This window comes from Symphalangus syndactylus, chromosome 13 (genome assembly GCF_028878055.3).
Source record: "Symphalangus syndactylus isolate Jambi chromosome 13, NHGRI_mSymSyn1-v2.1_pri, whole genome shotgun sequence".
NCBI classification, from domain to species: domain Eukaryota; kingdom Metazoa; phylum Chordata; class Mammalia; order Primates; family Hylobatidae; genus Symphalangus; species Symphalangus syndactylus.
This window is the reverse complement of record NC_072435.2, coordinates 57,854,988-57,881,804: the sequence shown is the minus strand read 5'-3', so window position 1 is coordinate 57,881,804 and position 26,817 is coordinate 57,854,988. Positions and strand designations below refer to the sequence as shown.

The following is a 26,817-nucleotide window of genomic DNA, read 5'->3' as shown; positions in this document are numbered from 1 at the left end:
CAACAAATACTTCATCATTTCCACGAACTGTGTTCTAGGCCCTGGAGATCAAAGCAGTGAACAAGACACACAAGATCTCTGAAACCTGGGAGAGGTTACTTGGTGTCTCCCTTTCTAGGCACTTATAATACTTTATGACAATTGCTTATTTGGCATTCTTCCCAGGATGTGCTGCCCAGCTCTGTATTCTGATCTTCCGGTAAAGTAACTGGGCTATACTGTAGGTACTCCATAAATGTGAGCTAACTCAATTCTTGACTAAATTCACTGGGTCTCCTCTTCCACATCCAGAGTAGGACCACATTAAGCCTGAAATCCCTTAAGAAAAGGTACAAAATCTAAATCAAGGTGTAGGGATAGAAAGCAAATGGCAAATACAATCCATATCAAGAAGGAAGATGTGATTCACCAGCTGGTAAGAACCTTAAGAGTCAGGAAGGACAGGACACCTTGATAAGTGATATTTATTTATTTATTTATTTACTTATTTATTTTGAGACAGGGTCTCGCTCTGTTGCTTGGGCTAGAGTGCAGTGGCAATCACAGTTCACTGAATCCTTAACCTTCTAGACTCAAGCAATCCTCCGGCCTCAACCTCCCAAGTAGATGAAATTACAGGCACGGACCACCACACCTAGAAAATTTTGGAGTCTCACTATGTTGCCTAGGCTGATCTCAAGCAACCCTCCCACCTTGGCCTCCCAAAGTTCTGGGATCACAGGCATGAGCCCCTGTGCCTGACCTAAAATTCATTTTTTTAAGAGACAGACGTCTCACCATGTTGCCCAGGCTGGTCTCCAACTCCTGAGAGCAAGTAATCCTCTCACTTATCCTGGCAAAGAAGTGATATTTATTTTCTTTTCTTTTTTTTTTTTTTTTTTTTGAGACAGAGTCTCACTCTGTCGCCCAGGCTGGAGTGCAATGGCAAGATCTCTGCTCACTGCAAGCTCCGCCTCCCAGGTTCACATCATTCTCCTACCTCAGCCTCCTGAGTAACTGGGACTACAGGCACCCATCGCCATGTCCGGCTAATTTTTTATTTTTTTTTTAGTAGAGATGGGGTTTCACCATGTTAGCCAAGATGGTCTCGGTCTCCTGACCTCGTGATCCACCCACCTCGGCCTCCCAAAGTGCTGGAATTGCAGGCGTGAGCCACTGCGCCCGGCCAGAAGTGGTATTTTCTTCACCTGGAGAAAGTATGGCCTCAGGAACATGTCCAGGAGTTACTGAGCAGGAGAAAAAGAATTGACTTGCAGAAAACTCTGAGTCGGGGGTCACTAAGTGGTGGCAGAGGTAAAGAAATGAGGTGGTTCTCTACCCAGGACTCATATACTGGGTAAGTGGGAAGGAACATGTTTTGGAGGGGAGGTAAGAGGTACAAAGCTAGGCTTCAGAAAATGCCCCAAGGTAGATGTATGAAGAGAAGCAGTAAAGACAAATGGGAAAGTGCAGTCACAGATTTCAAGAAATGACCACACTAGTTCCAAGTCAAGAAGGCCAATCAAGGCCGGGCGTGGTGTCTCACGCCTGTAATCCCAGCAGTTTGGGAGGCCGAGATGGGTGGATCATTTGAGGTCAGGAGTTCAAGACCAGCCTGGACAACATGGTGAAACCCCATCTCTATTAAAAATACAAAAACTAGCTGGGGGTGGTGGCACAGACCTGTAATCCCAGCTACTCGGGAGGCTGAGGCAGGAGACTCGTTTGAACCCTGGAGCCAGAGGTTGCAGTCAGCTGAGATCGAGCCACTGCACTCCAGCCTGGGCAACAGAGAAAGACTCTGTCTCAAAAAAAAAAAAAAAAGAAAGAAAAAAAAGAAAAAAGAAGGCCAATCAACGGGAGATTCACGAGAGCAAGAAAGAATAGCTCACCGTGCCAAATACCTGAGATCAAAGTCAAGGAAAATAATTAAGCAATGGCCACTGCATGCATCAATTAGGGGACCCTCAAGAGGGCAGTTTCAGTAGAGTTAAAGACATTTGAAGCACAAGCACAACCTGTTGCTGTTTTTCCTTAATCCAAACACAACATTCAGGCTCTCTGTGAACTTACACTTCAGAGAAAACGGCAACCTGCTTTTCAATAACTCCAAAACAAATCAATTCCTTATCTAAACCAACATTTTTTTGCCTACCTAGGAAGATCATCATTTTTCACCAAGGACAAAGTTACAGGAGGAAAAAAGAGAGAGTGATTAGCCAGGTGTGGTGGCTCACACCTGTGATCCCAGCTCCTAGGGAGGCTGAGGCAGGAGAACTGCTTGAACCTGGGAGGTGGAGGTTGCAGTGAGCCAAGATTGTGCCACCACACTCCAGCCTCGGGGACAGAGGGAGACTCCGACTCAAAAAAAAAAAAAAAAAAGAGTGGACACCCAACCCATGTGATATCCCAGTCTGCTAGCTTTCAGAAACAATTATTTCCTATAGACTTGGAAGACCCACTTGACACATGGATCCTGATGTATTAAGCTATAGGTTTTCAACAGAATAAACATTTATTAAAATTTTCACAGAATCATGTGCAATTTGCTTAAAAAAAAAAAAAAAAGGATGCTTAAAACATGGTCTTCCAAAAATCCGGAGATAATTTTAGATCGAAAAATCTAAGCTTGCCAAGGGAATCTGAGAACTTTTCTATCTTGGTCTCCAATGCTAACCTACGTATTTGTGTGCAAAAATAGAGGAAGATTAGAATCTCAAATGCCAGACTGAAAAGTTGCCACAACAAACCTGAACTCTTCATATGGAGTTTGTTATCTTGTCAGCAAGAAAGCAAATGAAACGGCAATAAACTAAACTTTTTGCTTTAAAAAGAAAAAAAAAATCTCAAACATGAAATATTCCCTGGACTTGTGTTGGAAAATGATTTTTTTTAAAACAAAATATTGTGAAGATATTGTAAAAAGAAAATACTGTGATTTTTAAAGAAACTTGCAAACATCTAAGCACACACAAAATCTAAATATGAACTTTGTAAGTAGCCCTTACAAACATATACTTAGAACTTTTGGTCTAAAATATGATAAAATGATAAAGCTTACATATTATTCAATAAATCTGGAACTGACTAGCCATTTACAAAATATTTCATATTTTAAACCAAGAATGAATTTTAGGTAGACTAAAGGCAAAAAAAGTAAAACCATGAAATGATGAGATGCAAACATGAATTTCTTTTTTTTTTTTTTTTTGAGATGGAGTCTCACTCTTGTTGCCCAGGCTGGAGCGCAGTGGCATGACCTCACTGCAACCTTTGCCTCCGGGGCTCAAGCGATTCTCCTGCCTCAGCCTCCCAAGTAGCTGGGACTACAGGAGCGCGCCACCATGGTTAGCTAATGTGTTCTTTTCTATTTTTTTTAGTTGAGTCCGGGTTTCACCACGTTGGCCAGGCTGGTCTAGAACTCCTGACCTCAAGTGTCCGCCCGCCTCGGCCTCCCAAAGTGCTGGGATTACAGGCATGAGCCAAAGCGCCAGGCTGGAATTTTTTTTTTATGACAATGACACAGAAAAATTGTCCAAATAGGTCAAAGGAGAAAAAAACTATGTATTCTTAAAAATTGAACGTTACGGCCGGACAAGGTGGTTCACGCCTATAACCCCAGCACTTTGGAAGGCCGAGCCGGGCGGATCACCTGAGGTCAGGAGTTCGAGACCAACCTGGTCAACTGGGCGAAACCCTGTCTCTACTAAAAATACAAAAATTAGCCGGGCGTGGTGGTGGGCGCCTGTAATCTCAGCTACTCGGGAGACTAAAGCAGGAGAATCGCTCGAACCCGGGAGGTGAAGGTTGCAGTAAATCTAGATCCCGCCACTGCACTCCAGCCTCGGTGACAGAGCAAGACTGTCTCAAAAAAAACCAAGTTACCTTTGACCCCATTTGTAAATTTATTCTAAGATAATAATCAGACCAGGTGTAGTATCACACTTGTAATCCCAACACTTTGGGAGGGGAAGGAGCGAGGGTCGCTTGAGGCCATAAGTTTTGAGACCAGCCTGGGCAACAGTCTCTTATTAAAGAAAAAAAAAAAAAAAGACCATATCAAACAAATCCTTCCGGCAGAATTCTTTATCTTGTGACAAATTGGAAATTATCTCAATGCTTATCAGTGGTTAAATCACATACTGTAAAGTCCATAAAAATAACAATACCTATCTGTATGTATTGATTATCACCAAAATGTTAGCAGTGGTTGTCACTGAATGGTAGACTGGCAGATGACTGTTATTTTCTACCTTAGACTTTTTGTGTCGTCTTGAGTGTTTTGCCAGGAGAGCAGAATTAACCGCTTTTATAATGGGGATGAGGGACCAGAACAAGCTATTTTCAAACTGGAGGCCCCCGAAGCTGAGTCTCTGGAAAATTTCTAAAAAGTCTAAACAAAATTCTTATCATGCCAACCAGGCACGCTTCTTTCCTCCCACCGCGCGGCGCAGGAAGACACACCCCTGACTCTGCGCTCGCCCCTCGGGCTCGGGTCCTCCACGCTCAGCCCCGGCCCTCCCGGTTCCCGCGGACCCTCCCTCGGGCCCAATGCGCCAGCTGGCTCCGCAGGGCCGGAAAAGCGCGTTCCTCGGCAGCCTGGCGCCGCCGGGAAGGTGCGCGCAGCCCGCCCGGCAGCTCTGGGGTGGCGTGAGGGCCGCCTCCCCGGCCAGCTCCAGCGGACCCCGGCCGCCAGCAGGCCGCCCTCCCTCCGCGGGCTTCCGGGAGCGGGTCCCAGCGCCAGCGTGACCTCCCACGCCCCGGCGACCCGAGGGAGCGTCCCCTTTCCCCGCCTGACGGGCGCCGACCCGCGCCTGCGGTGCCGCGGCCGCCGAGTCTCCGCCGCGCCCCCAGGTCCCGGGTTCGCGCCAGGAGGCCCCTCCGGGCTTCCGTCGGCCCGGCCAGCGCCCGCAAAGCCCGGCGTCCTCCACAGCGGGCGGGCAAGGGGCGGGAGCCCGCAGCCCCGCGCCCTGCGGCCCCGAGCGGAGCGGCGCCCCGCGGGCCCGTCTCGCTGTCTGCCCTGGCTGCGGCCTGCGGCCCTGCTGCCCACTGCCCACCTCCCGACCCCGCCCGCCAGCCCCCGCCTGCGCCCGCCAGCCCCCGCCTGCGCCCGCCGCGCCCGCTCCTCACCTGCGACTCGCCCCGGCCCCGAGCGCACCGCCTTGGACCGGCTGTGTACACCGGAAGTGACGTCTCCGGTCCGGCCCCGCCCCCGCCTCGGGCGGACGCGGGGCTGCTGCGGATCCCGCGCCTAGAGCGGACTCTCCACTCGCATTAGCGGGGAGGGGGCGCCCCGGAGCCTCCTCTCCTGGGACCCTGGGCCCCCAAGCGGGACGGCCTGGTCGGAGGTTGAGGACTGGCGGCCAGAGGCGCAGGTCCACCCAGATCCCCCACCATGGCTTAGCCCCCGGGCGGGGGGGGTCGGCTGCGTCCTCCTGGATTTATTACTGAAATTGATTACTGGCGTATGGAGTGTTTCCTAGATGCCAGGCCCCGACGGGCACTGCAGGAACGGGTAGTGCTCTCTCCCGCATAAGTTTATTCCTTAGTGGTAAATACACAATACCATTGTCACAAATCCGGGTGATAATACAGTACCAATGGTGACAAGTGGTAGGAGGGGAAAGAGTAAGAGGGAGGGAGGGAGTACCCTGACCTAGTAGAGGAGAGTGAGCCGGAATTCCCCCAGGGAAAGAGCAGGAGCTGAGGTCCTAAGGGGTAGAAGGGAGAAAAAAAAAAAAACTGAAGAAGTGGAGAAGGGAGGAGAACACATTAGCAGAAGAAACAGCAAGTGTCTTCCAGTTCTGTGGGTTTTGTTTGTTTGAGACGGAGTCTTGCTCTGTCGCCCAGGCTGGAGTGCAGTGACGTGATCTTGGCTCGCTGCAACCTCCACCTCCCGGGTTCAAGTGATTCGCCTGCCTCAGCCTCCCGAATAGCTGCGATTACAAGCGTGCGCCACCAAGCCCCGCTAATTTTTGTGTAATTAGTAGAGACGGGATTTTGCCATGTTGGCCAGGCTGGTCTCAAACTCCTGACCTCAGGTGTTCCGCCCGCCTCGGCCTCCCAAAGTGCTGGGATTACATGCCTGAGCCACGAAGCCAGGCCCAGTTTTGTGTTCTAATAATAAACCAGAGTGGTGAGAAGTTAGGTCTTACTTGACAGTGTTGCAAAACTAATGAGTTTTAAGCAAGAGGTGATTTGTCCATACTTGAGAGTGTAAAGGGGTTACTCTAGCTGCAGTGTGGAGAAGGAAGGACTAGGGAGGGGAGGCAAGAGTGGATGTAAATGTGTACACCCATGTTCATGTTAGTCAGAAAGTGGAAGCAACCCAATGTCCATCCACGGGTGAATGGGTTCACAAAATGTGGTATAAACATAACAGTAGAATATTGCTCAGCGTTGAAGGAGGCCGGGCGCGGTGGCTTACGCCTGTAAGCCCAGCACTTTGGGAGGCCAAGGCGGGTGGATCACCGGAGGTCAGGAGTTCGAGACCAGCCTGACCAACATGGTGAAACCCCATCTCTACTGAAAATACAAAATCAGCCAGGCATGGTGGCGCATGCCTATAATCCCAGCTACGATGCAAATAGATGAGCTTTGAAGACATTATGCCAAAAGAAAACAGTCACAAAGACAAATATGCTATGATTCCACTTACATAAGGTATGTAGAGTAGTCAAAAACATAGAGACAGGGGTCAGGCATGGTGGCTCATGCTTGTAATCCCAGCACTATGGGAGGCTGAGGCAGGAGAATCACCCGAGGTCAAGAGGTGGAGGCCTATAATCCCAGCTACTTGGAAGGCCAAAGCAGGAGAACAACTTGAACCTGGGAGGCAGAGGTTGCAGTGAGCTGAGATTGCGCCACTGTATTCCAGCCTTGGCGATGAAGCGAGAGTCTATCTCAAAAAAAAAAAAAAAAAAGAGGCTGGGCGCGGTGGCTCACACCTGTAATCCCAGCACTTTGGGAGGCTGAGGTGGGCGGATCATGAGGTCAAGAGATCGAGACCATCCTGGCTAACATGGTGAAACCCCGTCTCTACTAAAAATACAACAAAAAATTGGCCAGGCGTGGCCGGGGGCGGTGGCTCAAGCCTGTAATCCTAGCACTTTGGGAGGCCAAGGCGGGTGGATCACGAGGTCAGGAGATCGAGACCATCCTGGCTAACACGGTGAAACTCCGTCTCTACTAAAAATACAAAAAATTAGCCAGGCATGGTGGCGGGCACCTGTAGTCCCAGCTACTCGGGAGGCTGAGGCAGGAGAATGGCATGAACCCGGGAGGCAGAGCTTGCAGTGAGCTGAGATTGCGCCACTGCACTCCAGCCTGGGTGACAGAGCGAGATTCCATCTCAAAAAAAAAAAAAAAAAAAAAGAAATATAGAAGTTCTAATATTTTCTCCCAGTATCCCAATGGATTGCCTTCCCATACTATGGGGTACGTGAACCTCCCTTTGAAAACCATTCATGGACTATGGTAGTGGCAATGGGGATGAAAGAAAAAAAAGAAAGTCAAATTTGAGAAAGATTTTGGAATAAAATTGATGTAAAATCAGTGATGAAATGGATATGGAGGGTGAGGGAGAGGTGGGAATCATGAATGTCTCCTGGGTCTCTGGGATGAGCCATTGTAGTGCTGGCACTCACTGTTTTGGGAAGCCCCGGAAGAGGACCATATTTGGGAGGGTGGCGGATGGGAAGAATGGCCGAGTTCCAGTGTGAACATGGCATCAAAGAGGAGGCACCAATAAGGCACTTGGGGATGAGGATCTGGAGCTTAGAAGAGAGGTAAGTGGTGGAGATGTCAGTGTAGATTGAGGGGATACATTTCTTGGTGGTTGATTTTTTTTTTTTTTGGACGGAGTCTCACTCTGTCACCCAGGCTGGAGTCCAGTGGCATGATCTCAGCTCACTGCAAGCTCCGCCTCCCGGGTTCACACCATTCTCCTGCCTCAGCCTCCCGAGTAGCTGGGACTATGGGCGCCTGCCACCACACCCGGCTAATTTTTTTTTTGTATTTTTAGTAGAGACTGGGTTTCACCATGTTAGCCAGGATGGTCTCGATCTCCCGACCTCGTGATCTACCCGCCTCGGCCTCCCAAAGTGCGGGGATTACAGGCATGAGACACCGTGCCCGGCCTGCCTCCCAGTTTTAAGCAATTCTCCTGTCTCAGCCTCCCAAGTAGCTGGAATTGCAGGCACGCACCACCATGCCCAGCTAACTTGTGTATTTTTAGTAGAGACGGGGTTTCACCATGTTGGCCAGGCTGGCCTTGAATTCCTGACCTCAAGTGATCCGCCACCTCGGCCTCCCGAAGTGCTGGGATTACAGGTGTGAGCCACTGCGCCTGGCCTTAGTGGTCGATTTTTTAAGGTAGAAGAGACTTAAACATGTTTTAAGGTCAAAGAGGAGGATCTGATTGAAAGTGGCTGAGGATATAGGAGAGAGATGATCTGGTTCTTCTTGTGAAGTTCTGAAAAGGCTTGAAGGAGGGGATATAAAATGCTTGGTGGGATCAGGCTTGGTGGCTCACAGCAGTAATCCCAACACTTTGGAAGGCCAAGTTGGGCTCATTGCTTGAGCCTAGGAGTTTGAGATCAGCCTGGGCAACATAGTGAAACTCTGTCTCTACAAAAAATACAAAAATTAACCAGGCACAGTGGCATGCACCTGCAGTCCCAGCTACTTAGGAGGCTGGAGTGGGAGGATCACTTGAGCCCAGGGAGTTCAAGGTTGCAGTGAGCCATGATTGCGCCACTGCACTCCAGCCTGGGTGACAGAGCGAGACTCTGTCTCAAAATAAATAAATCCATAAATAAAATGCTTCGTAGTAGGTTTACCTTAGACTGCAGCAAAGAGTGAGGGGAGTGGGAAAGGTCTGGAAGCACAAAGGTGAGTGGACAGAAGAAACATGGTAGAATTTCCCAGTAGTACTGACGATTCACTGCAGGTTGACAACTATAGACATCTCCTTTCTTTATTTTATTTATTTATTAATTTTTGAGATGGAGTCTCACTCTGTCACCCAGGCTGGAGTGCAGTGGCACAATCTCGGCCCATTGCAACCTCCACCTCCCAGGTTCAAGCGATTCTCCTGTCTCAGCCCCTGGGTATCTGGGATTACAGGCACCCGCCACCACGCCCAGCTAATTTTTGTATTTTTAGTAGAGATGGGGTTTCATCGTGTTGGCAAGGCTGGTCTCGAACTCCTGACCTCAGGTGATTTGCCCCTCTCGGCTTCCCAAAGTGTAGGGATTACAGGCGTGAGCCATCGTGCTGGCCTGTAGACATCTCCTTTCTACTAAGGGACTTGTCCAATAGCTTTTAGGTAAAAGGGAAGAAGGTGGAGCAAGGATTCTTCAGAAGGTTGAGTAACAGACAGTAGAGCAAGAGTGTTCCTGAGATGATGGGCTGGGCTGTAGGACCCAAGCCGCAGGAGGGGAGATGTAACAGGGAAGAGGACAGCTGGCTTGGAGGAAGTGTGCCTGGGTGCTAGTGTCCTCTTGCTTTTGTAGGCTGGAAAAGGAGCTAGGAATGATGGTGGCAAGTTTTGTCATTTGTTTGTTTGGTGGAGATGAGCTCTTACCATGTTGCCCAGGCTGGTTTTGAACCCCTGGGCTCAAGAGCGATCCTCCCACCTCAGCCTCCCAAAGTGCTGGCCAGCGGCAGGCTTTTGAGTGTGCCAGTTGTAGCTCCTACAGTCTCAGATAAGCCCATCTGTTATTCAGAGGTCCTCCTAGCTCTTGCTACAGGTCCCGGGGGCCACTGGACCTTGCCATAGAATCCTTCAGTGACCATACCTGGATGCACTTGGTAAACACCAGATGGGTTGGTTGGTTTGTTTGAGACAGGGTCTGGCTCTGTCACCCAGGCTGGAGTACAGTAGAGTGATCTTGGCTCACTGCAACCTCCACCCACTGAGCTCAAGCCATCCTCTCACCTCAGCCTCCAAAGTAGCTAGGACTATGGGCATGCACCACCATGCCAGGCTGGTTTTTGTATTTTTTGTAGAGACAGGATTTCACCATGTTGCCAAGGCTGGTCTCGAACTCCTGAGCTCACGTGGTCTGCCGGCCCGGTCTCTCAAAGTGGTGGGATTACAGGCATGAGCCACTGCCAACAGCCACAAATGAGATGTTAAATTGGCCCTTTTCCCATGGGGCAGACTCTGACACACCTGCCCACATGTATCTGGCCAGCCATCTCCAGGCCTGTTCCCAAATCCTGCGGACTGTGGAATGCAGCTACCCTTCCTGGGGCTTACAGCCTATCTCACAGCTTTCACATCCTGCCCAAGGGAGACCAGGAAGGCTAAAATTTACTCCCAGCGGGGTGCGGTGACTCACATTTGTAATTCCAGCACTTTGGGAGGCTGAGGTGAGAGGATCACCTGAGGCTAGGAGTTGAAGACCAACCTGGGCAACAAAGTGAGACTCCATCTCTACAAAAAATTTCAAAAATTAGCTGGGCATGGTGGCACCCACTTGTAGTCCCAGTTACTGGGGAGGTTGAGGCAGGAGGATGACTTGAGCCCGGCAGTTCAAGGCTGCTGTGAGCTATGATGGTGCCACTGCACTCCTGCTGGGGAACAGAGTGAGATCCTGTCTCAAAAAAAAGTGACTCTCTGCAAACAACCCCATTGCCCCCTCTACCACCAGGAGCACTTGGCTGTGAAAACCCCTTTCCTTAAGTCTCTTCTTTCAGACATTCCCACTGAAACTAACATGTAAAAGCTGTGGCTCACTTTACCCCAAACCTCATGGTCCCAGAGTAACGTGCCAGAAACCGCTTATGCTCACACCATTTTGGCCCTTTCCGTGGGCCAGGAGTCATGGAGAACCACTCAGCTATATATGCAGTTCTGAGATCAGTGTGAACATTGACAATCTTGGGGCCCTTTTGGTGGCCTTTGTGGTGCTCTGGGGACCAGACGGCCTTGAACCTCTCAAGCTTACCTGAGAGCATTTTGTATTGTGGACATATCACCTTCTGTTTTGTGAGTCCATCTGCAGATATCATACCCATGCCCTGCAGGTTCAAATTATTTATTTTGATTCATCAAATACACATACATATGGAGAAGGAGGGAAAAAAATGTACCCACTACACAGGTTTGAGGCACTCGTCATGTCATGCCACCTCTTTTTTCCAAGTTCCTTGCACCAAAGTGTTGAGAAAAAAAATGGAGGCCAGATGCAGTGGCGCATGCCTATAATCCCAGCACTTTGGGAGGCCGAGGTGGGAGGATTGTTCGAGCTCACTAGTTCAAGACCAGCCTGGGCAACATGGTAAAACCCTGCCTCTACAAAAAATACAAAAATTAGGCCGCGTGTGGTAGCTCATGCCTGTAATCCCAGCACTTTGGGAGGCTGAGGTGGGGCAGATCACAAGGTCAGGAGTTCGAGACCAGCCTGGCCAACATGGTGAAACCCTGTCTCTATTAAAAATACAAAAAAATTAGCTGGGCATGGTGGCTCATGCCTGTAGTCCCAGCTACTTGGGAGGCTGAGGCAGGAGAATCGCTTGAACCTGGGAGGCAGAGGTTGCGGTGAGCCAAGATCGCACCACTGCACTCCAGCCTGGGCAACAAAGCAAGACTCTGTCTCAAAAAAAAATAATAATAATAAATACAAAAATTAGCCTGGCATGATGGCATGTGCCTGTAGTCCCAGCTACTTGGGAGGCTGAGGTGGGAGGATCACTTGAGCCCAGAAGTGAGAGGTTGCAGTGAGCTGAGACTGCACCACTGTGCACTCCAGCCTGGGCGATAGAGTCAGACCTTGTCTCAAAAAAAAAAAAAAGAAGAAAAAAAAGAAAGAGAAAGAAAAGGAAAGAAGGAAAAGGAAAGAAAAAAGAGAAGGGAAGGGAAGAGGAGGGGAGGGGAGGGGAGGGGAGAAGAGGAAAAGGGGTGGAGCCCACAGGTCTAAAGATGGAGGCCAGGCCCTCCTCTTCAGGCATGGTAGCTACGGCCTTCCAGCTCTGCAGAAAGGTCTGTGAACTGGACCCTCAGCATGCACACAGGCATGAGATGGTGCCTTAGAGACCACCAGACCTATACCTGTAATTTGCTGTTTAGGAGGCCAAGAAGGTCAAGACCAGGAGACAAGGGTCACTCCGGAATGCAGCTGGCCCCCTGTGTATCTGGATAGAGGCAGAGTTAGAGTCAGGTCCTGTGAAAAGCATGAGCATCTCTGAGGTTTGTGCCTGTGACAGATGAGTGGAAGGAGGCTTCAGGAGCTCCTCCGTGACCCAAGAGCTGGAATGAACGAGACCCACATTTGTGAGAGATGCCAAAGAAATGCACCCTGGGCCAGGCTTGGTGGCTCACGCCTGTAATCCCAGCACTTTAGGAGGCTGAGGCGGGCAGATCACCTGAGGTCAGGAGTTCAAGACCAGCCTGACCAAAATGGTGAAACCCCATCTCTACTAAAAATACAAAAATTTGCCAGGCGTGGTGGCACATGCCTGTAATCGCAGCTACTTGGGAGGCTAAGGCAGGAGAATAGGTTGAACCTGGGAGGCAGAGGTTGCAATGAGCCGAGATCGCGCCATTGCACTCCAGCCTGGGGGACAGAAGACTCCATCTCAAAAAAAACAAAACAAAACAAAAAAAAGAAAGCCCGGCCCGGTGGCTCACGCCTGTAATCCCAGCACTTTGGGAAGCTGAGGCGGGTGGATTGCCTGAGGTCAGGAGTTGGAGACCAGCTTGGCCAACATGGTGAAACCCCGTCTCTACTAAAAATACAAAAATTAGCCGAGAGTGGTGGCAGGCGCCTGTCATCCCAGCTACACGGGAAGCTGAAGCAGGAGAATCGCTTGAACCGGGGAGGCGGAGGTTGCAGTGAGTCAAGATCACACCATTGCACTCCAGCCTGGGGGAAAGAGTGAGACTCTGTCTCAAAAAAAAAAAAAAAAAAAAAAAGAAAAAGAAAGAAAATGCACCCTGATCTCAGCAGGAGCTGCCTCTCCCTGCTGAGAAAAAAAGCAGATTTGCTCCGGCTGGCTTTTCTAAGGGCTTCACATTCCTATTGTCAGAAGAGCTGCAGAATCAGAACATCCCACTTACAGGGCCCCTCGGGGATTCCAGAACTGATTTTCTTAGGTAGCCAAAGTTATTACTGTTGGCTTGTGCATTCTTTATGGAAATAAAAGTCAGGGCTTCTAGGCTGGGCTTTACATGTTAGTTTCAGTGGGAATATCTTAAAGAAAAGCCTTCAGGAAAGGGGTTTTCACAGCCAAGTGCTCTTGGTGGTGGAGGGGGCAATGGGGTTGTTTGCAGACAATCACTTTTTTTTTTTTTTTTAACGACAGGGTCTCACCCTGTTGTCCAGTAGGAGGGCAGTGGCACAATCATAGCTCACAGCAGCCTTGAACTGCTGGGCTCAAGCAATCCTCCTGCCTCAGCCTCCCCAGTAACAGGGACTACAAATGGGTGCCATCATGACTAGCTAATTTTTGAAACTTTTTATAGAGATGGAGTCTCACTTTGTTGCCCAGGTTGGTCTTCAACTCCTAGCCTCAGGGTGATCCTCCCACCTCAGCCTCCCAAAGTGCCGAGATTACAGATGTGAGCCACCTCACCTGGCCAAGAGTAACTTTTCTATTTTACCTTCCTGGTCTCCCTTGGGCAGGATGTGAAAGCTGTGAGATGGGTGGTGAGCCCCAGGAAGGGTAGCTGCATTCCAGAGTCTGCAGGATTTGGGAACAGGTCTGAAGAGGGCTGGCTAGACATTTTGGGCACAAAGCAACTGGCTGCATCTGCTGGGTATGGAGAGTCTGGGGTGAGGCTAGGCCAGTGGCTTAGGTGGCATAGCCCAGGAAGGAACAGGGCTGAGGACAGCATGGGTTAAGTGTGGAAGGGGACCCCTCCCTCCCCCTCAGTCTCCAGACTGCTTCCCTGAGGAAGTTCCCCTCTCCTTCTCTCCCCTGTGCATAACTCTGTGAGGACCTTGTTGTGCCCTCTCTGCCCCAGCCCCCACTGGCTGGAAACAGCTGTGCTGTGGCTAAGAGGCCCTTGCCAGGCAGAATAATCTGCTTTTATCTCACACCACGTATACAGTGGGGTGCGTTGAGCCCAGGAGGCTGAGGCTGCAGTAAGCTATGGTCACCTTGCATTGTCCTCGTGATCTGGGGCTGGCCAGGAGCCTGGGAGATCTCTGATGGGTAGACTGGACCCCAGGAGACCAGGCCCCTTCCACTGCAGCCAGGACAAGAGGTCTGGTACCACGTTGTTGATTTTACCGTCTGCAAGGTCCTGAGTAACAGGCTGCTGGGGTGGTGTGGAGACGGAGAAACCTAAGGTACAGGTAGGAGGAACTGCTGCAGGGCTCCCTGAGGGCTCTCTAGGGCTTGGTGAAGCAACAGTATCTAGATGTGTGTGTGTATGTGTGTGTGTGTGTGTGTGTGTGTGTGTGTGTGTGTGGAGGGTGAGCTACTCAAGGGACTAGGGGCCACCTGGAGACTACACCCACCAGTTACCAGCTGTGAAGATCTGCGGTCTGCACGGTGGGGAGGTTCTTTTTTTCTTTTTCCTTCTTTCTTTCTTTTTTTGTGAATCACGGTCTTGCTCTGTTGCCCAGGATGGAGTGCAAGTGGCCTGATCTCAGTTCACTGCAGCCTCAACCTCCCTGGCTCAAGTGATCCCCCCACCTCAGCCTCCTATAGCTGGGACTACAGGCATGCACCACCATGCCCGGCTATTTTTTTATTTTTATTTTGTAGAGACAGGGTCTCCCTATGTTGCCCAGGCTGGTCTCAAACTCCTGGGCTGAACCGATCCTCCCGCCTTGTGCCGGGCTACAGGTGTGAGCCACCGTGCCCAGCGGGAGGGAGATTTTCTAGGTCCTACAAACTCCCAGGGAGTCTAAGGGCTCTTATAACCAGGAAAGAAAGGACAGGTGTGTGGGGAGGGACCCTAGGCACAGTTCTAGTGTTGGTGGAGCCATAGGACTGTGGCCTTGGAGTCACACTGTGTCGCCCATGCTGGAGTACAGTCCTGCAATCATGGCTCACTGCAGCCTTGACCTCCTGGGCTCAAATGCTTTACTGCAAGTCAAGGGTAGGTCTTGTCCATTCCACAGCTGACAGAGCAAAGGTCCCGTCCTTCCCAGATCCCCATACGTGGACCTGGCCACAGGCCCCACCTGCATTCAGAAGGCCCGCATTGAGGCTCTGGTCTGACAAGATGTGTCTCCCAGGAATTGTTAGAGGATAGTGTGCAGAGTCAATTCTGTGGCCTCGTAAAGAATTTGAGGTCGAGCCAGGCATGGTGGCTCACACCTATAATCCCAGCACTTTGGGAGGCTGAGGCGGGCGAATCACTTGACGTCAGGAGTTCGAGATCAGCCTGGCCAACATTGTGAAACTCTGTCTCTACTAAAAATACAAAAAAATTAGCCAGGCGTGGTCGTGCACGCCTGTTATCCTAGCTACTTGGGAGACTGAGGCAGGAGAATTGCTTAAGCCTGGGCGGTGGAGGTTGCAGTGAGCCAAGATCACGCCACTGTACTCCAGCCTGGGCGACAGAGCGAGACTCTGCCTCAGAAAAAAAAAAAAAAAGGTTGAACACTTTTTTTTTTTTTTTTGGGACAAAGTCTCACTCTGTCACCCAGGCTGGAGTGCAGTGGCGTGATCTCGGCTCACTGCAACCTCCGTCTCCCAGGTTCAAGCGATTCTCGTCCCTCAGGCTCCTGAGTAGCTGGGACTACAGGCACATGCCACCATGCCTGGCTAATTTTTGTATTTTTAGTAGAGATGGGGGTTTCACCATGTTGGCCAGGCCAGCCTTGAACTCCTGACCTCGAGTGACCTGCCTGCCTCGGCCTCTGCAAGTTCTGGGATTACAGGCGTGAGCCATTGTGCCTGGCCTAGGTTGAGCGTGTTTTGGAGGGGTTCTGAACAGTGAAACTTATGAGCATCCCCTCAGATTCTTAAACCCATCAGGGGTCAGGGCTAAGGGGCGTGAGAAATCTTCTTGGGTCCATCTGGTTGAAGAAACTAGAACTTTGTCCCCTTTTCCCATGTGAGTGGACTTTCCTTTTGGTTATCAAAATGTAATAACCCCAACTCCTTGTCACTAAAACAAGAGGGGATTTATTAGCCCTAACAAAAAGGGCACTGTGGCTGTCAGAATGGCTGTCCTTGGCAGCGATCCTGATGCCTGGAAGGAGTTCACAGCCAGCCAGCCTGCAGCTTATCGGCTCCCTCCAGGCACAGTGGGAAGGAGGATCTAACGTGTTGAGTCTTCATTCCTTCCACACAGTGCCAGAGTCCTCCAAGCCAGCTCTGAAGTTGCTACATGGTTCCAATCAGAGATGTTTTTTATTTTATTTATTTATTTACTTATTTTTATTTTTTGAGATGGAGACTTGCTCTGTCACCAAGGCTGGAGAGCAGTGATCTCATCTCACTGCAACCTCTGCCTTTCAGGTTCAAGCGATTCTCCTGCCTCAGCCTTGCAAGTAGCTGGGATTACAGGCACCCGCCACCACACCCAGCTAATTTTTGTATTTTTAGAGATGGGTTTTAACCATGTTGGCCAGGCTAGTCTCGAACTCCTGATCTCAAGGGATCCACCCACCTCAGCCTCCCAACGTGCTGGGATTACAGATATGAGCCACAGCGCCTGGCCAGCTCCTCTTTATTTTTTTTTTAGAGAGTCTTGCTTTCTTGCCCAGGCTGCAGTGCAATGGCGCCATCTCGGCTCACTGGAATCTCTGCCTCCTGGGTTCAAGTGATTTTCCTGCCTCAGCCTCCCCAGTACTGGCACGCACCTGTAATCCCAGCTAATTACAGGCACACGCCACCACACCCAGCTAATTTTTGTATTTTTAGTAGAGACGGGCTTTCACCACATTGGCCAGTCTGGTCTTGAACTCCTGAGCTCAAGTGATCCACTCACCTGGGCCTCCCAAAGTGCTGGAATTACAGGCATGAGCCATCGCGCCTGGCCTCCTCTTTATTTTTGAAAAGCTAAACGGACTGTTTGCACACCCTGTTTGTGCATGGGAGAGCAGGGGCAGGATCAAATGTGAGCAGATGTTAGCCTGCTCTAGAAGGCACCCTGGGGCTCGTGCCAGGAATTGTCAGCCTTCCCACCAACAGTCCCTGTGGGCTCATCGTTGCCAGCTCATCTGTAGTTTGCTGTCCTTTTCTGGTAGTTTGCTGTAATAGACATTACTAATATTTGAATGTAATATTATTTGAATGTAATATTATTTGAATGTCCTCAATAACAAATATTATTAGAATATTTGAATTCCAAATTTCCTTGCTTTCTCAAGTTAGGTGAGAACAAGGCGAAGTTCACGTTGAGATAATGCAACTATAAACACATCTGACACCAACACCTCCTTTCCTTTCGTAAGAACAGCTACCTTCCAACCGTACTAGAGAGAGACAGCATTACAGTAACCCATCTCAGGTCAATGGAATTCCAAAGACTCCAGAATTTCCAGATTTAAACCAAGTACCAGCTAAAAGAGGAGGAAAGCAGGCTGGCCCAGACACGAGGTGTTTTGTTTGTTTGTTTTTTGAGACAGAGTCTTGCTCTGTCGCCCAGGCTGGAGTGTAGTGGTGCGATCTCGGCTCACTGCAACCTCCGCCTCCTGGATTCAAGTGATTCTCCTGCCTCAGCCTCGCGAGTAGCTGGGATTACAGGTGCGTGCCACCTGATCACGCGTGGCTAATTTTTGTATTTTTCGTAGAGACAGGATTTCACCAGGTTGATCAGGCTGGTCTTGAACTCCTGACCTCAAGTGACCCACCCGCCTAGGCCTCCCAAGTGTTGGGATTACAGGCGTGAGCCACTGTGCCTGGCCAATGAGGTGTTGTAAACACAAGTCGTGACCTGGGTTGGTGAAAGCTGCAGAGCGAGCCATTGACAGTCTGGAAGCCAGACTCAGACAGGCATCTGATCCAGGGACACCTGCAGGCCAAAGTTATAGTGGGTGTGGGCTACCCAGCATTGCTTGCTTTATCGGTCAAGGAAGGCCTCTAGACGAAGGAGCAGCAGCAGTGCTGGACGTAGGGCGTCCCCACTGCGGACCACTGGCTCGCCACAGACCCAGAGGTGTGCAGCTGTCCTGCTAGCTCACAGCGCTGTGACTTATTTTTAGATCTATGACTCAGAGTCGTAGACCAGTACTGAGGCTGTGGGGAGAGGAGTCTCTTCCTGGGCGCTGCCTTAGCATGGGTCTGCTTGACACCATGATCTCATTCCCATCAGACCATAGGTGCGGCAATACAACTTCCAGAAGGACATCATCTCTTCTTTTTTCTTTTTTGTTTTGAGACAGAGTCTCGTTCTGTCGCCCAGGCTGGAGTGCAGTGGCACAATCTGGGCTCACTGCCACCTCCGTCTCCCAGGTTCAAGTGATTCTCCTGCCTCAGCCTCCTGAGTAGCTGGGACTACAGACAAGCACCATCATGCCCAACTAATTTTTGTATTTTTAGTAGAGACAGGTTTCACCATGTTGGCCAGACTGTCTTGAACTCCTGACCTCAAGTGATCCACAGGCTTCGGCCTCCCAAAGTGCTGGGATTATAGGTTTGAGCCACCCTGCCTGGCCACCATCTCTTAAGGCTTCCAGATTAGATGCCTTCTCTAAGACATGTGACAGAATTTGACAATCAGATTCGTGTTCCCCAAAGTGCATTCTGGTCTCTGTACAGAATATGGCACAGAAGAATGCAGTATGAAGAGAGGATAACCAATGAGGAGGTTAACATAGTCCACGCAAGAGGTGAAGGGGCTTTGAACTAGGGTAGAGGCAGAGAGATTTGCTCACTCTAGATGGGAAACCAAGCACAAATGTTTACTTTCTTTGCCTTTAAGACTGCACTAGCTGGGCACAGTGGCTCCCACCTGTAATCCCAGCACTTTGGGAGACCGAGGTGGGCAGGTCATCTGAGGTCCGGAGTTCAAGACCAGCCTGACCAACATGGAGAAACTCCGTCTCTACTAAAAATACAAAATTAGCCAGGTGTGGTGGCGCATGCCTGTAATCCCAGCTACTCGGGAGGCTGAGGCAGCAGAATCACTTGAACCCGGGAGGTGGAGGTTGCGGTGAGCTGAGATCAAGCCATTGTACTCCAGACTGGACAACAAGAGAGAAACTCTGTCACAAAAAAAAAAAAAAAAAATCCGGGCATGGTGGCACATGCCTGTAATCCCAGCTACTTGGGAGGCTGAGGCAGGAGAATCACTTGAATCTGGGAGGCGAACGTTGCAGTGAGCCAAGATCGCGCCATTGCACTCCAGTCTGGGCGACAAGAGGGAAACTTCGTCTCAAAAAAAAAAAAAAAAGGCCGGGTGTAGTGGCTCATGCCTGTAATCCCAGCACTTTGGGAGGCCGAGGCGGGCGGATCACGAGGTCAGGAGATGGAGACCATCCTGGCTAACACGGTAAAACCCCGTCTCTACTAAAAAATACAAAAAATTAGCCAGGCGTGGTGGCTCATACCTGTAATCCCAGCACTTTGGGAGGCCGAGGCGGGTGGATTGCCTGAGCTCGAGAGTTCGAGACCATCCTGGCCAACATGGCAAAACCCCATCTCTACTAAAAATACAAAAAATTAGCCGGGCATGGTGGTGGGCGCCTGTAGTCCCAGCTACTTGGGAGGCTGAGGCAGGAGAATCGCTTAAACTCGGGAGGCGGAGGATGCAGTGAGCCGATATCGTGCCACTGCACTCTAGCCCGGGTGACAGAGTGAGACTCCGTCTCAAAAAAAAAAAAAAAAAAGACTGCCTTAAAGGCTGCTCTGCCTATGGAGTAGCCATTCTTTTATTCCTTTACTTTCTTAATGAAGTTGCTCTTATTTAAAAAGAGTGCATTAAGATGTCAACACATGAATAAATTAAGTTATAAATAGAATTGGGCAGGAATAAGCCTGTGAAGTATTTTTCTTTCTAAAATAATTTTTTATTTATATATATATATTTCTTTATTATTATTTATTTATTTATTTATTTATTTTGAGACGGAGTCTCGCTCTGTCGCCCAGGCTGGAGTGCAGTGGCGCAATCTCGGCTCACTGCAAGCTCTGCCTCCCGGGTTCACGCCATTCCCCTGCCTCAGCCTCTCCGAGTAGCTGGGACTACAGGCGCCCGCCACCACGCCCGGCTAATTTTTTGTATTTTTCGTAGAGACGGGGTTTCATCGTGGTCTTGATCTCCTGACCTCGTGATCTGCCCGCCTCGGCCCCCCAAAGTGCTGGGATTACAAGCGTGAGCCATCGCGCCCGGCCTATTTTTATATATTTTTTGAGACAGAGTCTGGCTCTGTTGCCCAGGCTGGAGTGCAGTGACACAGTCATGGCTCACTGCAGCGACACAGTCATGGCTCACTGCAGCCTTAACCTCCTGGGCTCAAGGGATCCTCCTGCCTCAGCCTCCTGAGTAGCCGCTATGCCCGGCTAATTTTTATTTTTATTTATTTATTTATTATTTTTTTTTTGAGACGGAGTCTCGCTCTGTCGCCCAGGCTGGAGTGCAGTGGCGCAGTCTCGGCTCACTGCAAGCTCCGCCTCCCAGGTTCACGCCATTCTCCTGCCTCAGCCTCTCCGAGTAGCTGGGACTACAGGCGCCCGCCACCACGCCCAGCTAATTTTTTTTTTGTATTTTTAGTAGAGACGGGGTTTCACCATGGTCTCGATCTCCTGACCTCGTGATCCACCCGCCTCGGCCTCCCGAAGTGCTGGGATTACAAGCATGAGCCACCGCGCCTGGCTTAATTTTTATATTTTTTAAAATTTTACTTATTTTTTTGAGACAGGGTCTCACTGTGTTGCCCAGCCTATAGTGCAATGGTATGATCACAGCTCACTGCAGCCTCAACCCTGTGCGCAAGCAATCCTCCTTCCTCAGCCTCCTGGGTAGCTGGGACCACAGGCGTATGCCACCATGGTTGGCTAATTTTTTAGTTTTTTTTTTTGTAGAGGTGGAGTCTCCCTGTGTTGCCCAGGCTGGTCCCAAACTCTTTGGCCTCAAGTGATCCCCCGCCTCAACCTCCCAAAGTGCTAGGATTACAGGCATAAACCACCTGCACCCAGCCAAGACTCTTCCTTTTATTTGTTTGTTTTTTTGTAACAGTATGCTGCTTAATTATAAGCCATGCCGACTGCAGCAGTGAGAAACAGGTTTGTTCACTACCTGTGCAGACCTTCAATTAGATTTCCTGTTTTCAAGTCCCCTTCTCACTCTTGTTCTGTGTTGTACCTGCTGGCTCAGAGGCAGAAGCCTTCCAGAGGCCCAGGCAGGTGGCTCCTCCCGCACACTAGTGCCCCTTGAGCACAGTCCAGGCAGCAGCACCCTATGCTCTGCCCGGGGTTGCCATGCTTCCAGCTGCTCTTGTCAGTCTAGAAAGTTGCTGAAAAATACCTCACAGGGCCAGGCGTAGTGGCTCACACCTGTAATTCCAGCACTGTGGGAGGCTGAGGTGGGTGGATCACTTGAGACCAGAATGAGACCAGCCTAGGCAACACAGTGACACCCCATCTCTACAAAAAAAATTTAATAACCAGTTGGGCGTGGTGTTGTATGCCTGTAATCCCAGCTACTTGGGAGGCTGAGGTGGGAGGATGGCTTGAGCCCAGGAGGAGGAGGTTGCAGCGAGCCAAGATCATGTCACTGCACTCCAGCCTGGGCAACACAGCCAGACCCTCTCTCTCAAAAAATAAAAATAGGCCAGGCGTGGTGGCTTATGCCTGTAATCCCAACACTTTGGGAGGCTCAGGCAGGTGGATCACTTGAGGTCAGGAGTTTGAGACCATCCTGGCCAACATGGTGAAACCCTGTCTCTACTATAAATGGATAAATTAACTGGGTGTGGTGGCCTATGCCTGTAATCTCCAGCTACTCAGGAGGCTGAGGCAGGAGAATTGCTTGAACCCAGAGGCAGAGGTTGCAGTGAGCTGAGATCGCACCACTGTACTCCAGCCTGGATGATAGAGCGAGACTCAGTCTAAAAAATAAATAAATAAATATCAGGATTAAAAGAAAAAAAAAAGGAAGATTGTTCTCTGTAGACATCTGTGGGATCTGGAGAGATTGGCATCCTACAACAAAGCCCTCTGGAATTCAGAAATCTCAAGAATAAATATCACTACCTTAAAGCAAACACTGCTGGTTAACAAATCCTGGTCACACAGAGAGCTCCAGGGCACCCGTTTGCCTCCTTCTAATGACAGACAGCCAAGAATCCGCTGATATTTTAATAAAGCCTACTACAGAAAAGAGACTAAGATAAACAATAGCAAAGGAAAGAAAATAGAAAAAACTAAGAGATACGGGATTTATTTATTTATTTACTTTTTTGAGACGGAGCCTCGCTCTGTCGCTCAGGCTGGAGTGCAGTGGCGTGATCTCGGCTCACTGCAACCTCCACCTCCCAGGTTCAAATGATTCTCCTGCCTCAGCCTCCCGAGTAGCTGGGACTACAGGCACGTGCCACCATGCCCAAGTAATTTTTGTAGTTTAGTAGAGATGGGGTTTCACCATGTTGGCCTGGCTGGTCTCAAATTCCTGGCCTCGAGTGATCCGCCTGCCTCAGCCTCCCAAAGTGCTGGGATTACAGGTGTGAGCCACCATGCCTGGCCGAATGGGCAGCTCTTATATCTGAGTAAAAGAGACTTCTAGTGAAAGTACAGGGAGGTTGGTATGAAAAAAATTACCCAAGCTAAAGGGGAGACACAAACCATTAAATCAAAAGGGCCTACCAACTGCCCAGCATAATCCTGGAGTGAAACAAAAAGACTCACACTCTGAGAAGTCATAACATTTCTTAACAGAAAGGATAATACGCTGTTTCCACAGAGGAAAAAACAGGTAATCTACAATGAAAAGAAAAAATCAAATTGGCATTAGAGTTAGCATCACTGCATGCTAGATCAAGGGTCAGCAACTAAGGTAAGAATTGCTTCGATGTTTTGTTGTTAAATAAGCAAAGAAGGCTGGGGCTGGGAACAGAGGCTGATGCCTGTAATCCCAGCACTTTGTGAGGCCAAGGCAGGCAGATCACCTGAGGCCAGGAGTTCGAGACCAGCCTGGCCAACATGGTGAAACCCTGTCTCTACTAAAAATACAAAAATCAGCCAGGTGTGGTGGTGGGTGCCTGTAATCCTAGCTACTCAGGCGGCTGAGGCAGGAGAATCACTTGAAGCCGGCAGGCAGAGGCTGCAGTGAGCCAAGATGGCACCACTGCACTCCAGCCTGGGCGACAGAGCAAGACTCTGCCTCAAAAAAAAAAAAAAAAAAAAAAAAAAAAAAAGAAACGAGGAAGAAGATGTGACAGAGACCTTCCTGTCTAGAAAGCTCCTTAAGGAGAAATTCTAGTAAACAAAGGAATGGAAAACATGGTGCCAGCAACCCTAATTCTAGCCCAGGAGAGCAGTGACGGCAAAATCTCAGGATCATGACTTTGTTGACACCTGGAAGCAATATATTTGTGTTTTATTTTTTATTTATCTTTTTCAATTTTTTTTTCTTTTTTATTAGACACAAGGATCTCACTATGTTTCCCAGGCTGGTCTCAAACTCCTGGGCTCAAGCGATCTGCCTGCCTCAGCGCCCCAATATACTGGGATTATTGGTATGATCCACCACACCCAGCCTGTTTGGATCTTAGCAGAATGGTGGAAGGTTATGGAAGAACAGTCTCTACGAAAAAAAGGAGATTTTGTAGACTAAATCATAGTATGGTTGAGGAGTTGGAAAAACTTGAGAATATGATAAAGGCAACAAATACCAGCAAGAATGAACATTCAGAAACTCCAGGAAAACCCAAAAGCTGTACAGAAAAGAACAGTCCAAAGAAGAAATGGTCGGAATTAAACTAGAAAGTTGGTGAGTACAAGGGGAGTGGAATAGATTCTAAGTAACAGAGAACATCCGAGAGCCAATCAGAAACTCCAGGGGAAAAAATTGTAAACAAACAAAAACAAAACCAAGAAAATACATACAGCTGGGTGCTAATTTCAGCACTTTGGGAGGCTGAGGCAGGCAGATCACTTGAGCCCAGGAGTTCGAGACTAGCCTGGGCAACATGGCAAAACCATGTCTCTACAAAAAATTTAAAAATTAGCCAGTCATGGTGGCACACCTGTAGTCCCAGCTACTCTGGAGGCTGAGGTGAGAGGATCGCCTGAGCCCAGGAGGCTGAAGTGAGCTGTGTTCGCACCAGTGCATTCCAGCCTGAGTGACAGAGTGAGACCCTGTCTCAAAACAAAACGCTCACTGGAGATTGTTGGTGATCTTACCAAGAACTGTTTTAGAAGAATAGGCCAAGTGCCTTGAGCAGTGAAGTCTCCCTTCACTTCAGGAATCCTGACAGTTAAACAGGAGTGGGAGGTATAGAATCCCCAGGATAATCTCCTTTATCTTTTTTGGTTAGAGACGGGGTCTCACTGTGTTGCCCCGACTGATCTCAAACTCCTGGGCTCAAGCGATTTACCTGCCCCAGCAATCATAGCTAGCTCACTGCAGCCTCAGCCTCTGGGGTTCAAGTGATCCTCTGACCTCAACCTCCCAAGAAGCTGGGACTACAGGTATGCGCCACCAAGCCCAGTTAATTTTTAAATTTTTTGTAGAGATGAGACTCTCGCTATGTTGCCCAGGCTGGTCTCCAACTCCTGGCCTCAAGCAATCCAATCCTACCACCTCAGCCTCCTGAAGTGTTGGGATTACAGGCATGGGCCACTGCACCCAGCCCCTTCCTCCTTTTAATAGGGCCTGGGATGCAGATGAGGCTGGTTTAGAGTGTGGTAAGCGTCTGAAACTGTTTTCATTCAACAGCCACCAGCTGTCTTTGAAATAGATGGCAAGACCACTTGCTGACTGCAGAGAGATGATTACAGAAATATAATGGTTTTGATGCAAAGTTAGGGGCACAGTGATTACAGAAATATACCTGGTTTTGATGGCAAAGTTGAGGGCCAAGGTTGAGGGTAGTAATCGGCATTACAGTGGCATTAATTTGCTCAACTGTGATTCTTGTCCTCAGGACTCAACCCCCTGGGTGAAGACATTGACAATGTGGATGAATGGATGCTTTTAAGGGTTGAAGTTTCTCTAGGCAGGAGCTTCTCAAAAGAGAAGCAAAGGAGTTTAGGGTGTTTGCAAGATAAATGAAGAGTGAGTCATGGAGTTTAGACTGGTTGGAGATGGCGGCGGGGAAAGCAAGAGGGAACTAATGAAGCTGGAGAAAGTATAAAGATTCTGGACCTGGAGTTCTGCACCAGGCTAAAAACAGTTACTAAGGAAGGGAATGGGTTAGGTCACTGCTTTTGAATTTTTTTTTTTTTTTTGAGAGAGAGTCTCACTCTGTTGCCAGGCTGGAGTGCAGTGGCGTGATCTCAGCTCACTGCAACATCTGCCTCCAGGGTTCAAGCGATTCTCCTGCCTCAGCCTCCCAAGTAGCTGGGATTACAGGCACGCACCACCATGCCCAGCTAATTTTTGTTATTTTTAGTAGAGACAGGGGTTTCGCCATGTTGGCCAGGATGGTCTTGTTCTCCTGACCTTGTGATCTGCCCGCCTTGGCCTCCCAGTGCTGAGAGGATGGGCATTAGCCACCGCACCTGGCCTGAATTTTTTTTTTTTTTTTACAGCAAGTCTTTTCATTTTTATTACTCAAAAAAGTTTCATTTTTTTTATTTAGCTTTCTGACTCTGTGCTTGTGCCTTCAACACTTTCACAACGATTTTGTGCTCCTCGATAAGGAAAGCACGCTTGATCCTGTCACGAACACATTTAGTACACATGGAACCACCATAGGCCCTGCTGACATGTTTCTTTGTTTTGGACAATCTCATAAGAACTTTAGGTCTTACAGCACGAACCCCTCGAAGTCTGCCTGGGCACACACCACATGCAGATTTTGGTGCTTTCCCAACCTTCTTGGTGTAAAGGTAAACAATTCTATTACCAGGGGTTCCGGACAGCCTAGTTTTGTTAGAGGCTGTATTGTAGGAAAGCCTACGTCGGTATGTCAAATGCTGGACCATTCTGAGTGCCTGCAGACAACGTCCCCGGAAGAGCAATTTTTTTATTTTTTATTTTTCTTAGCTGTTTCTTGAGCAAGACAGCTGGAAGGTCAAAGGGTGGGGTATCGGTGTACTCCGTGCCATCATGTCCGTCCTGACGCCGCTGCTGCTGCGGGGCTTGACAGGCTCAGCCCGGCGGCTCCCAGTGCCGCGCGCCAAGATCCATTCGTTGCCGCCGGAGGAGAAGCTTGGGATCATGGAATTGGCCGTTGGGCTTACCTCCTGCTTTGTGACCTTCCTCCTGCCAGCGGGCTGGATCCTGTCACACCTGGAGACCTACAGGAGGCCGGAGTGAAGGGGTCTGTTATGCCCCTTACACTGTGACCTGACCAGCCCCACCGGCCCATCCTGGTCATGTTACTGCTTTCTGGCCGGCCTCCCCTGGATCATGTCGTTCAATTCCAGTCACCTCTTCTGCAATCATGACCTCTTGATGTCTCCATGGTGACCTCCTGGGGGGTCACTGACTCTGCTCGGTGGGGTCCCCCTTGTAACAATAAAATCTATTTAAACTTTAAAAAAAAAAGGGTGGGGTATCTTAAGTCTCTGATTTGGAGGTGTTGCAGTTGAGGTTGATGGACAAGGTTCAGGTGTGTCCACAGCTTTGGGTAGGAGGTGACAACAGGAAAAGCTCACAGGGCAAGGATGGAAGCCAGGGTGTGGGCAAGTGTGCAGAGGAGTTGACGAAGCAGGTTTGACCGCTGTCATTTACAAGGTCTGCTTATAAGTTTGGCTCTTGCCTGACATCTGGATTTCAGGAGGGTTCCCACCATTCCCAGAACTGGTAAGAGTGGTGCA

General features: G+C 49.5%; 3 protein-coding genes across 6 annotated transcripts in view; 1 reads left to right on the top strand and 2 right to left on the bottom strand.

Annotated features, from left to right (window-relative positions):
* GARRE1 (granule associated Rac and RHOG effector 1) overlaps positions 1-5,183 on the bottom strand; it is a 101,642-nt gene extending 96,459 nt beyond the window's left edge. For 2 of the 4 annotated variants that reach the window (XM_055238768.1, XM_055238774.1), the window contains exon 1: positions 5,110-5,183. The gene's annotated coding sequence lies outside the window, so the exon portion shown is untranslated. Of the gene's footprint in view, positions 1-1,116; positions 2,819-5,109 lie in introns of those variants that run through there. The other 2 variants (XM_055238769.1, XM_055238770.2) reach the window with 2 other exon arrangements.
* Positions 5,184-25,590: 20,407 nt separating this feature from the next.
* On the bottom strand, positions 25,591-26,021 carry LOC129459574 (large ribosomal subunit protein eL34-like). Its single transcript, XM_055236452.2, has one exon. The coding sequence runs from the start codon at positions 25,978-25,980 to the stop codon at positions 25,627-25,629; it is 354 nt and encodes a 117-aa protein (XP_055092427.1). The 5' UTR covers positions 25,981-26,021; the 3' UTR covers positions 25,591-25,626.
* A 47-nt stretch (positions 26,022-26,068) lies between these two features.
* LOC129459575 (cytochrome c oxidase subunit 8A, mitochondrial) lies at positions 26,069-26,545 on the top strand. The gene has a single exon (XM_055236453.2). It carries the CDS (start codon positions 26,105-26,107, stop codon positions 26,312-26,314), a length of 210 nt encoding a protein of 69 aa, XP_055092428.1. The 5' UTR covers positions 26,069-26,104; the 3' UTR covers positions 26,315-26,545.
* The last annotated feature ends 272 nt before the right edge of the window (positions 26,546-26,817 follow it).

Coding starts and splice junctions, on each gene's coding strand:
- LOC129459574 (XM_055236452.2), bottom strand. CDS start 25,980: ATGGTCCAGCATTTGACATACCGACGTAGGCTTTCCTACAATACAGCC.
- LOC129459575 (XM_055236453.2), top strand. CDS start 26,105: ATGTCCGTCCTGACGCCGCTGCTGCTGCGGGGCTTGACAGGCTCAGCC.